This window comes from Sebastes fasciatus, chromosome 2, assembly GCF_043250625.1.
Source record: "Sebastes fasciatus isolate fSebFas1 chromosome 2, fSebFas1.pri, whole genome shotgun sequence".
NCBI lineage: Eukaryota > Metazoa > Chordata > Actinopteri > Perciformes > Sebastidae > Sebastes > Sebastes fasciatus.
The window spans coordinates 1690720-1703540 of NC_133796.1; the positions used below are offsets into that span (position 1 = coordinate 1690720).

Consider the following 12821-nt stretch of genomic DNA (forward strand, 5'->3'; position numbering starts at 1 on the left):
GCTTTTTATAATGTTGTCTATTGTTTTGAAAGGTCGTCTGAATGTGGATGATAAAGAATGCAGGAGAGGATGAAAACAGGAGAGTGTGAGTTAGATCAGAGTGAATATGAACAATAAGGGGAATCAGTTAGTTGTTGTTTTTCTGTTATGTTGTTCACCAACTCCTCTGATAAGTTCAAAATAAACTCAAGGTCATACCAGAGTGTGTCTGCATGTTTTAACATATTCTACTTTACTATATACAACATGCTTTAGTTGCCAAACACATGTTGCAGTGTTTTAGTGCACTAATATGTTTCCCACGTTGATGTCCTGTGTTTCCCGTTTGGGTGTTTCTGCAACTGTTTCTGAGTAACAGCAATACAATTTTGGATTAATGTTAAAATTTGCAGCACAATGCTCGATACATACTGTATATACACAGTGTTATTACCCATCTAGACATACAAAAGAATCACTTACTAAATAATGTGATTTAATAAAATGTATGCAGCATTTTATGAGTCCAAACACCACAGATATAAAATGAGCTAATTCAATTAAACCATGACTTTATTTCAAATGGAATAGTTTCATATACACTTTACTTTACACCATATTAACATTATTTATTTGTTTTCTGATCATTTACATGATTTTTCATCTAAATGCGTCTTTCGGAGGTTGTAGCAGGTTCAGAGTGAAGATCCTGGTATCATAGTAAACTCTAGAACCTGATGAATCCATCGGTACCAACCATGTCATACTAGCCGGTCATGAAGGAGGTTAAATAACGCTCAAAAGTTACACATTTTGCAAAATTTTGCGAGGGAAAACTGGCATGCCGATTTTCACCATGCCATATATATATATACATATATATATATAGATAGATATATATTTACAATAATGCACAAAGCTTGATGAAATTGAATTTAAATGTCTTAAAAATATTATAGAAATTAAAAAAAGCAAAATGTATAAAAATGGTTGTTATTGTAGTGTTGCGATAAGGACATTTAGTAAGAACAAATGATGAAAACCATAAAAAATAAACACGTTACACATTAAACTCTTAACCACTATATATATATCATTTTGTGTGTTTATATGTATTATATACTCTGAGGCTTAAAATTTAAATTCATTGAGGTTGATTTTTTTTTTAACTTGGGAGAGTCAGAAGTGTCCATAGCTGCAGAAGTAAAGAAGAATCCAGAGGAACGTGCTCCGTGGTTCAGCGTCAGCTCTTCAGTCGCCTGATGGAGACCTCCTGGGAGCTTCTACTATATGGATTTAGCCCGACTTACTATTCTTAGCCTTTAAGGCTCTTTACCTAATAGTGTGATATCCTCTGAGTTCACAGAGACCCCAGCTGAACAACACAGACACACATATTTCTGTGTGTTTTAGCCTATTTAAATCTCCCATATTGACAGCTGTTGTTGCCTGTTGGGCTGCAGTTTGCCATGTTATGATTGGAGCATATTGTTTTATGCTAAATGCAGTACCTGTGAGGGTTTCTGGACAATATCTGTCATTGTTTTGTGTTGTTAATTGATTGACAATAATAAATATATACATACATTTGCATAAAGCAGCATATTAGTCCACTCTCAAGTTTATAAGAGGATTAAATACTGGACTAATCTCCCTTTAAGGTTCATTTTAATTAATTAATCTGCGATTTATCGCGATTAAATATTTTAACTGATTAACAGGCCTAATATAATATAGTGTAATATAATATAATATAATATAACATAATATGATATAATATAATACTGTGGCAAGTTGATGTACGGTATTATATTTATTATATTTTTTGATGTATTTTATTTTATTTATATTTTATTATATTTCATGTATAGTCTATTTTATTCCTATATTTTAACTTCTGCACTATTTTATGTTTTATGTCTGGAATTCTTATTTTTACAATTGCCAACGACTGCTCTACTGTGATTATTGTTCATAGACTTGAAACAAGCAAAGTGTCTCACAGGTGTAAACAGGACGCGATTTTTGGGAAAAGTAGATTCACAAATACATGTACGTACACACAATGTAATATAGCTGAGTTTTTGGACATTATCTGTCATTGTTTTGTGTTGTTAATTGATTTACAATAATAAATATATACATACATTTGCATAAAGCAGCAGATTTGTCCACTCCCATGTTGATAAGAGGATTTAATACTTGACAAATCTCCCTTTATGGTTCATTTTAATTGATTCATTTGCTATTAATTTGCGATTAAAATATTTTAATCGATTGACAGACCTAATATAATATAATTTAATATAATATAATATAATATAATATATTATATTATAACATAATATAATATGATACTGTAGCAGACTAATGTACAGTATTATATTTTTTATTGTATTTTATTGCAATTATATTTTATATAGTCTATTTTATTTCTATATTTTAACTAAGTAATAGTTATTTCGTAATAAACAGGGGATTGTTTAATAGAATATAGATTTTAATTTACATTTCTTTGTATTGTTATTAAAGGTACGCTAGGTGGCAGAATGCATCTAAATGTTGGTATTTCAATCTGCTCAAAGAAGAAGACCAAAGGCTGTTTAAACGAAAGCGGAAATGAGAGGTAGGTGATGATCTTGGTGTTTGTGGCTCTTTGAAGAGAAAACACAGGCCTCTTCTGGATAAAAAGCAGGTAATGAGCTCTAACCTAACAGGTCCAGACATATCCATGAATTTATGCACATTATTTCTGTTGTTGCCTTTGATAAATACAATAAATAAATAAATGTAAAATAAATAAATCCATAAAAACCATACATACCTCCGGAATCAGAGGAAAAGACACTTCCGGGATCCTGTCACCATGACAGCAGTGCGCATGCGCAGCTCCCTCCTCAGCTGTCTGTTGACAAACGTGACCAAACATCACCTCGGGTGTCCTCGGGTCTGATCGGGTCTGATCGGGTTTAACTGGAATAAAATGTGTCTTCTCGGGGTTTCTGTCGACGTTGTTCAGGTTCAGGTTGATTCTTCATGAAGTAGTGAATCCGGTAAGAACTTAAAGAGTCACATTTAACGGGACGAACCGATTAACGGAGCTAAACACTAAAACATGATGCAGGCTGAGCTAGCTGAGCTAGCATAGCTAGCATAGCTAGCATAGCTAGCATGTAGCTACATAAAGCTAATAGCTAGCTGGAGTTTAATCAGATAACTGACCACCAGGACCCACCTTCTGCTGGTACCAGAGAGAACCCTTCTGCTGGTACCAGAGAGAACCCTTCTGCTGGTACCACAGAGAACCCTTCTGCTGGTACCACAGAGAACCCTTCTGCTGGTACCACAGAGAACCCTTCTGCTGGGACCAGAGAGAACCCTTCTGCTGGTACCAGAGAGAACCCTTCTGCTGGTACCACAGAGAACCCTTCTGCTGGTACCAGAGAGAACCCTTCTGCTGGGACCAGAGAGAACCCTTCTGCTGGTACCACAGAGAACCCTTCTGCTGGTACCACAGAGAACCCTTCTGCTGGTACCACAGAGAACCCTTCTGCTGGTACCAGAGAGAACCCTTCTGCTGGTACCACAGAGAACCCTTCTGCTGGTACCACAGAGAACCCTTCTGCTGGTACCAGAGAGAACCCTTCTGCTGGTACCACAGAGAACCCTTCTGCTGGTACCACAGAGAACCCTTCTGCTGGTACCAGAGAGAACCCTTCTGCTGGTACCACAGAGAACCCTTCTGCTGGTACCACAGAGAACCCTTCTGCTGGTACCAGAGAGAACCCTTCTGCTGGTACCACAGAGAACCCTTCTGCTGGTACCACAGAGAACCCTTCTGCTGGTACCACAGAGAACCCTTCTGCTGGTACCAGAGAGAACCCTTCTGCTGGTACCACAGAGAACCCTTCTGCTGGTACCACAGAGAACCCTTCTGCTGGTACCAGAGAGAACCCTTCTGCTGGTACCACAGAGAACCCTTCTGCTGGTACCAGAGAGAACCCTTCTGCTGGGACCAGAGAGAACCCTTCTGCTGGTACCACAGAGAACCCTTCTGCTGGTTCCAGAGAGAACCCTTCTGCTGGTACCAGAGAGAACCCTTCTGCTGGGACCAGAGAGAACCCTTCTGCTGGTACCACAGAGAACCCTTCTGCTGGGACCAGAGAGAACCCTTCTGCTGGTACCACAGAGAACCCTTCTGCTGGGACCAGAGAGAACCCTTCTGCTGGGACCAGAGAGAACCCTTCTGCTGGTACCACAGAGAACCCTTCTGCTGGGACCACAGAGAACCCTTCTGCTGGGACCAGAGAGAACCCTTCTGCTGGTTCTAATGAGCCGGTACCGGTAAGTCAGTTAGCATAGCATCAGGAGGTCTAACTTAGCTGATGTCAAAACACTAAAACTCAACTGTTAGTGGCGCTTCACTGTCAGTCAGCAGTCAGCAGTCAGCAGTCAGCAGTCAGCAGTCAGCAACACTGCCTCTGCGTTCTGCCCTTTAAGTTACCTTTGACAGTAAAGTGATGATTATCTACAGCAACATAAAGGAGTTCAGGAGAAACCCAGTGTCATGACAGCACAGGATGGGTCTGCAGCTCACATCAGCATGGTGTTTATTGGCAGGTGTGTGAGGTGTATACCAGGTTTGAGAGTTAAACACCAGGTGTGAGAGGTGTACACCAGGTTTGAGAGTTAAACACCAGGTGTGAGAGGTGTACACCAGGTTTGAGAGGTGTACACCAGGTTTGAGAGTTAAACACCAGGTGTGAGAGGTGTACACCAGGTTTGAGAGTTAAACACCAGGTGTGAGAGGTGTACACCAGGTTTGAGAGTTAAACACCAGGTGTGAGAGGTGTACACCAGGTTTGAGAGTTAAACACCAGGTGTGTGAGGTGTACACCAGGTGTGAGAGGTATACACCAGGTGTGAGAGGTAAACACCAGGCCTGGTGTGTAGGGTTATGTAGTCTACTGTGGTGTGTAGGGTTATGTAGTCTACTGCGGTATGCATGAGAGGACCAGTTTGACCTGATTTCTCTCCCTGCATCACGTGGTTGGGGCTTGTTCAGCAGGCTGAATGAATGTGGCTGATCCTGCACCCAGTCAGTGTACTCAACGTTACACCAGGCCTCAAGCCTCAAGTCATGGCCAGTTTATTGTTTGGTGTACTAGCTGCTATAACTACCAAGAAGAGACACACTTGTCTGTCTGCTTTTAAACAGTGTTGAGCCTTTCTGCTGCTGAATGGAGCCTGCAACCAGCTGCAGAGTGATAAAGGGCTTTATGATTATGCTTTATTCTCTGTTGGGCCTACATTCCTACCTCCGACGAACTGACCTGAACGCCTGTACGCCTAGGATCTAGGATGCTTGTAAATATTTAAGGAAGGAACACCGAGAGACTGTAGTCTTGTGTTACACAAAGAGATGACCTGCTCATTCATTTAAACACAGCATCACAGTCCTGCTGTTTGGAGGTAAAACCTCTCTGTATTGTATCATGTGAACCAGAATCAGGTTTATTTTGCCAAGTATATACTCTACATACATGGAATTTGACTCTGATTTTATGCAGCTCTCTCAATGTACTTACACAGAATAGAAATAACAGAATAAAAGAATACAATAATACAAATAAAATGTCTATATACAAATCAAGTGTTCTGGAAGTTGTAAACAGTACAAATAGTGCGTAGAAATAAATACTGGATGGATATACATGGACTGGATGTTTATGCACAATATGTACATTGATTTTATTTTATTATTATTATTACTATTATGTCATTCAAAGATAATATGCCCAGCCAGAACGGGTTTACAAGACACCGTTATTTAGAAAATGAAGAAAAGACAAAGGCAGAAACCAGAGTAGCAGCATACATGACAAATAGTACTAAACAAATAAACCATCCTGATGGTTTTCCCAAGCTTGGCAAACAAAAGTAACCGTTTAAAGCATCAGTAGGAGAGATCGGAGCAAATATGATTCAAACAAGTTATTTTTATGAAGCGGTCGCTATATCGTGACAGTAGAACATGAAACAGGTAATCTGAAAAAAATCATGTGCCTCTGTGTCCTCCTGTGTCCTCCTGTGTCCTCCGGTGTCCTCCGGTGTCCTCCGGTGTCCTCCGGTGTCCTCTGTGTCCTCCGGTGCATCTAACGGCATCTGCAAGATTTCACAGACCGGAGGAAAACAAGCAGTCAGAGCTGATCTGAGGTCTGCTGTCCAGCTGCCATCTATGAGAGCCGGCTGCCAATTACTCTGAACTCCGACCAAACGGTCAAACTAGGCAGCACTGATCAAATAAGAATCAATATTCTGTTACGTTAATGTCTATTTCTCTCCTCAGATGTTCTCAGAATCATCTTGTAGTGCACGGTTTAGCTGTAAAATGAGAAAGTTAGTGACGCTGCCGCCATTGTGAACTCTGGTGAAGGGACGCCAAGTTCCGGTCACATGACCGGAGCTCAGCCAATAGGAACGCTCTCTCAATGAAATGACCTCTGATTGGTCAAAGTCTCCCGTCACGGGCTAGATGTTCTAAAGCCTGAAAACAGAGCCATGAGGAGGAGCAGAAGTCTAGTTTTCTCTCAGAACACTTCAATTACAATATGCTGAAAGGTTATTATGGGATTTTTGCCCAATGATGCCAAAAATATATACTGCCTACTGAAGCTTTAATGCATTCAAATTAAATAGCCATTATCAAATAGATCATCCGAGCACCAAAACATTTCTGGATTTTGAACAGACAACAGACATCCTAACTCACACACTTTGCACAACCTGTTGTCCTCCTGCATGTTTTTAAATCTACATGTACATGTAGAGATGTCTATATACTGTATGTACAGTGAGTAGGATTCATATTTACAGTGACAGGTATGTACATATTACAAAACAAAATGTGCATTAAAGACTAAGTTTTATAAACAATAACGGCAGCAGTGGATATTTGGTGTTAAAATCATAAAATTACAAGTGTTCATGAAGCATTATTTGACTTGTCCTCCAAGATAAGAGATAACAGAAATGTAAAAGTGCTTTAGTAACAGTGAAATAGCTTTTTGAGACCATCTTGCTCTGTGAGTTGTATTTATTTTAACATGAAACACTCCAACAGGGAGGAACCATTCAAACAGGGTTTTTGGTCTGAAGGTCTGACTAGCCGTGCCGTCACCTTGAGACATAAAGACAGAAATGTCTCTGCTGGATAATGAAGACTGATTTGTTTGACTGAATAGTTCCTAAACGCTAATAAACCAGAGAACCTAAAGCTGAACCCTCAGTGATAAAATGGAAACTCTACTGGATTCTGAATAAGGTGTGTACTCTGTGTGTGTTTTAGGTCTAAACTGAGACCATGCTGAAATGGCTTTCCGGTGAAGAGGGAGAGCCTGGCTCTGTAGTAAGTACACAACATTCTTATCTTTTCATTACTTGAATGGCCACATTGTAATCTGTGTCTACACCTTCACAAGCCTCACATAGTTTGTGTATGAGTAACATGTCTGACAGCTTGGTTCCATGAGCCGCATAGAAAATACTGGATGTCATAATTTGATACTTCCTGTTACCTGGTGCAGCGTTACTATTACTATCAATGTAACCGGCTCAAAGGAAACCCAGCGAAAGCTTTGCAGTCTGTTTCATGTCCAGATAGACTGGATTTAGGTAGACTGCTGAGCATGGGGCTTTGACTCAGACAACCAGAGCTCACACTTCCTGTGAGGGGGATCACTGCTCCAGCTTAAATCCCCCCCCGCATCACCACCCTATTATTATTATTACTCTATTGCCTCTATGGTTATCTCTGTATTAGATCTAGCTGGGAACACAATGATTGAGGTGGAACAAGAGAGCAGCGAGCTTCGTCTTTACCTCAGTCATGTTCGTTTGAATTCCACCTGACACCGACACTGGATTGGTGTTGTGACCTTAATTGACTTTCGTCACAAGGATCACAATCTCTGTTTTATATATTCACTCTATCCAATCTAAAGCTGTCAGTATACTCCAGATCAGACTGCAGATGGCTCTCTAAAATGTTGTTGCAAACAAATCTCATACTCATCCAACACATGATGTGTGTTCATTTGTTGTTTGTGCATTCGGTGCAGCATTCAAAACCAAATGCATTCGCTGTCTTTTGGTCGCTGGCCCACCATCTCCCCTGTCTGTCCCCAGGGTCCAGGCTCTCCCCGGGCTGCTGCTGCTGCTGCTGTTGCTGCTGGTGGTGGTGGTGGAGGGGTTGCTGTAGAAGAAATGGCCGAGCGGCTCACTCAAACTGAGCTGCTCGTCACTCAGCTGAAGGAGATAATCCGGGAGAAGGATGCAGCACTTCGCTCCAAAGACGACCAACTAAAGGTGAGGACAGTTTGTCCCCCGTCTGCACACGGCCCGCTTCTAGTCTACAGGTGTTGCTGCTGATTTATCAGGAGAAAGAAAAGACCCACATTATGAGCACTGCTGAAGAGGTCAGTGTCATTTTAGACATGTAAGAACACATGAAATCATCATTAGGGACAAACCTGTAATATAATAATAGTCAGATGGATTGTGGAGTGACCTTGTTGTGCAGTACACATGTTATTCACACCTATATAACTGATCCCTTGTTCCAAAATATAATGATATTAGCGTTAAAACTAGGGCTGTCAAAGTTAACGCAAATTCGTTTTAACGCCATTAATTTCTTTAACGTAACTTGTGATTTTTAGGTTGTAGCGGCTCAGTTTTAAAGATAAAGATACTGGTATCATAGTAAACTATAAAACCCGATGAATCCATCGGTACCAACGATGTCATGATACCAAAAACCGGTAACAAAAATGTCCCAAAAAGTCTGAAAAATGTCCAAAAAAGTCTGAAAAATGTCCAATAAAAAGTCTGAAAAATGCGCATAAAAGTCTGAAAAATATCAAAAAAAAGTCTGAAAAATATCAAAAAAAAGTCTGAAAAATGTCCAAAAAAAAGTCTGAAAAATGTTTAAAAATTTCCAAAAAAGTCTGAAAAATATAAAAAAAAAGTCTGAAAAAGGTCCATAAATGTAAAAAAAATCCCCAAATGTCGGAAAAAAAGTCTGAAAGAATTTCCAAAAAAGTCTGAAAGATGTTTAAAAATATCCAAAAAAAAGTCTGAAAAATTTCTAAAAAAGTCTGAAAAAGGTCCATAAATGTCTAAAAAAAATATCCCAAAAAGTCGAAAAAATATCTGAAAAATGTCCAAAAAAGTCTGAAAAATGTCCAAAAAAAGTCTGAAAAATGTCCAAGAAAATTCTGAAAAAAGTCGGGAAATATTTTAAAAATGTCCAAAGAATGTCATAAAAATTTCCAAAATGTGTGAAAAATATCCCAAAAAGTCTGAAAAATTTCCAAAAAAAGTCTGAAAAATGTGCAAAAATGTCTGAAAAATGTTCAATAAAAAGTCTGAAAAATTTCCAAAAAAGTTGGAAAAAAATCCCCAAATGTCTGAAAAATATCCCAAAAAGTCTGAAAATTTCCCAAAAAAAGTCTGACAAATGTTTAAAAATGTCCAAAAAAGTCTGAAAAAGGTCCATAAGTGTCAAAAAAATATCCCAAAAAGTCTGAAAAATATCCAAAAAATCCCCAAAAAAAGTCTGAAAAATGTTTAAAAATGTACAAAACAAAAGTCTGAAAAATGTCCCAAAAAAACTGAACAATGTCCAAAAAAAGTCTAAAAAAAATGTCCAAAAAGAGTCTGAAAAAATGTTTAAAAATGTGCTAAAATTTTCTGAAAAATGTCCAAAAATAGTCAGGAAAATATCACCAAAAGTCTGAAAAATGTCCATAAATGTAAAATAAAATTCCAAAAATGTCAGAACAATACCCAAAAAAGTTTGAAAAAAGTTTAAAAATGTCTGAAAAAAAAGTCTGAAAAAAAAAAGTCTGAAAAATACTAGCTGGTCATGAAGGAGGTTGAGTAACGCTCCAAACTTACGCTAAATTTTGGCGAGGATAAACTGTCATGTCCATTTTCAAAGGGGTCCCTTGACCTCTGACCTCCAGATCAGTGAATGTAAATGGATTCTATGGGTACCCACGAGTCTCCCCTTTACAGACATGCCCACTTTATGATCATCACATGCAGTTTGGGGCAAGTCATAGTCAAGTCAGCACACACATATATACATACATTTGCATAAAGCAAACATTTTGAACATTCAAAAAATTGCAATTAATTAGCAATTTATCGCGATTAAATATTTTAATCCATCGACAGCCCCAGTTATGACATGACATTGATATTTTAATGTAATTTCCCTTGTACTAAATGCAGTAGTGCATGCTCTGAGGCCTGTCTGAGAGGTGCCTGACTGAGCCAGGCACAGTTGTTCTCCTGTTGGTGAGATCATTCAGTAAAAATAAACCCGGATCTAGTTAACTATTAAACTCCCAAGTCAAAGTCTGCTGCACAATAATAAAGAGAGGAATGTGAGATTAGAGTTCAGCCTTGATACAGTAAATGTTTTGCGTAGAAGTCTCCTGACTGAAAGGTGTAAACAGAGCCATCCATCCCACTACAGCCCATCATCACACTACTATTCTCACTCAAAGGTCCTAATAAGGACGGCCTCTACTGATAACTGATGTTGTATCAAACTGGAGGTGAAGAACAAATTGTATGTGTGTGACTCAGGTGGAAAAGGAGACATGTGACGCCAAGTTGTCAAAGCTGCGTCTGCAGAACAAGGCCAAGGTGACGTCGCTCAACGCACAGCTGGAGGAGCTGAAGAAACAACAGGGAGGTCAGGGCACGCCAACACACAGCAAAAAGGTGAAGGCACGCACATCCACACCTACTTCAACCTGACTTTATTTTAATCCCAATTCTAATGTTGCATTCACACCAAGAGCGAAGCGTTGAGATCGTCCTCCCGTGGTCACTGACGTCTTGACGTTGTTGAACCAGAAATGGAGGATAAATAAATCTAGTATGTGTCAGAGCGGAAACCACAGACTGTCTGTGGTCACCCAGAGCTACGGTAGTCCATCACATCTGTCCAGAGAGCAGAAACCACAGACTGTCTGTGGTCACCCAGAGCTACGGTAGTCCATCACATCTGTCCAGAGAGCAGAAACCACAGACTGTCTGTGGTCACCCAGAGCTACGATAGTCCATCACATCTGTCCAGAGAGCGGAAACCACAGACTGTCTGTGGTCACCCAGAGCTACGGTAGTCCATCACATCTGTCCAGAGAGCAGAAACCACAGACTGTCTGTGGTCACCCAGAGCTACGGTAGTCCATCACATCTGTCCAGAGAGCAGAAACCACAGACTGTCTGTGGTCACCCAGAGCTACGATAGTCCATCACATCTGTCCAGAGAGCGGAAACCACAGACTGTCTGTGGTCACCCAGAGCTACGGTAGTCCATCACATCTGTCCAGAGAGCGGAAACCACAGACTGTCTGTGGTAGAAACAACAACATCTCTAGATGACGTCATGTTGAGTGTTGATGGAGCAGCTGCAGAGCCTGGCTCTGATCCATCCAGACTCCATTCAGAAAACAAGCATTTTAAAAGTTGTCTGCTTGTCGTCATGGTAACAGACCTGACAAAGCATGAGTTCAGACTTTTTACTAATCAGCATCATCATGTAGTTAATTCAGCATCATTTTGATCTGGTTATTGATATTAAATCACAGCACAATGTGATTATTTTGGGTTCATACCGCAGTAGAGATGTGTGGCTGCTAGATACTGTCAGTGCAACAATGGCACTGTATGTTTGTGGCATATGTAGTCCAATACGTGCATGATATCATTGTGTTTTTGTTCCCCTTGTAGGGGTCATCGGAAGGAGGAGGAGAGCACGCCAGTCGGGGCAAGATCGTCCTGCTGAAGAAGAAGGTTGAGGAGCTAGAACAGCAGCTTGCACAAAGACAGGAGGAACTGGAACTCAAGGTAAAGAGTCTTCACCTACAGCAAAGTGAGATGGAGTTGTTCATCTCATAAGCAAATAATGTGTGAGCGATGTTATTTCGTCTGAGTGGTATCACAAAGAAGGGCTGTACAGTTATTGGTAGAAAATGTATTATAAATATTTTGTTGACCTCTGACCTCCAGATATGTGAATGTGTGAGTGCTTTTGTCCAATAAAATGTCAGAAAATACTAAAAACAAAGTCAGAAAATATCCGGAAAAGGTCTGAAAAATACTATCTTGTCATGAAGGAGGTTAAATAACACTTCAAACTAACGCTAAATGTTGGCGAGGATAACTGTCATGTCCATCTTCAAAGGGGTCCCTTGACCTCTGACCTCCAGATCAGTGAATGTAAATGGGTTCTATGGGTACCCACGAGTCTCCCCTTTACAGACATGCCCACTTTATGATCATCACATGCAGTTTGGGGCAAGTCATAGTCAAGTCAAGTATTATAAATATTTAGTTGTGGCTTCAAACAAGTAAAGACCAAAGGATCCATCAGAACAGACTTCTGTCTTGTTAGTTAAGTCTGCTTACTAGTTCTCTGTTATAGTTAACAGACTAACAATAGTGTGTGTTTGTATAGGGACAAAATGCATTTCTGGGCCCAGAAACTTCTTATCTTAAGTCTTAAGATAAGATAGGAAGTCTAAGTCTAAGATAGGATCTTTGTCAACGTGATATCAAAGAAGCAAATCCTAACTAACTTTAGGAATCCTGTCTTATCTCAGGCGTACACTTTACGATTTCAGCCCGTTTTTTGGCCCGAAATTTGAGCCGCACGGCTCATTTTAGAGTCGGACCGAATTTCAGCTTCGTCAGGCGTCGTTTGCCGTGCAGTGTACCGGGGAGGACCGAGGACCGATCAACTCCTCCTGACCGGTCGGATG

At 40.1% G+C, this 12821-nt stretch overlaps 1 protein-coding gene across 9 annotated transcripts in view; it reads left to right on the forward strand.

Moving 5' to 3' along the window:
• The first annotated feature begins 2890 nt into the window (after nucleotides 1–2890).
• The window catches only part of LOC141781492 (uncharacterized), a 49380-nt gene continuing 39449 nt past the window's right edge, over nucleotides 2891–12821 (forward strand). For 8 of the 9 annotated variants that reach the window (XM_074657278.1, XM_074657307.1, XM_074657298.1 and 5 more), the window contains exons 1-5: nucleotides 2891–3032; nucleotides 7328–7387; nucleotides 8167–8346; nucleotides 10639–10776; nucleotides 11791–11907. In XM_074657278.1, coding sequence (XP_074513379.1) covers nucleotides 7343–7387; nucleotides 8167–8346; nucleotides 10639–10776; nucleotides 11791–11907 — 480 coding nt within the window. In that variant the 5' untranslated portion in view covers nucleotides 2891–3032; nucleotides 7328–7342. Of the gene's footprint in view, nucleotides 3033–4195; nucleotides 4324–7327; nucleotides 7388–8166; nucleotides 8347–10638; nucleotides 10777–11790; nucleotides 11908–12821 lie in introns of those variants that run through there. The other variant, XM_074657289.1, reaches the window with a different exon arrangement.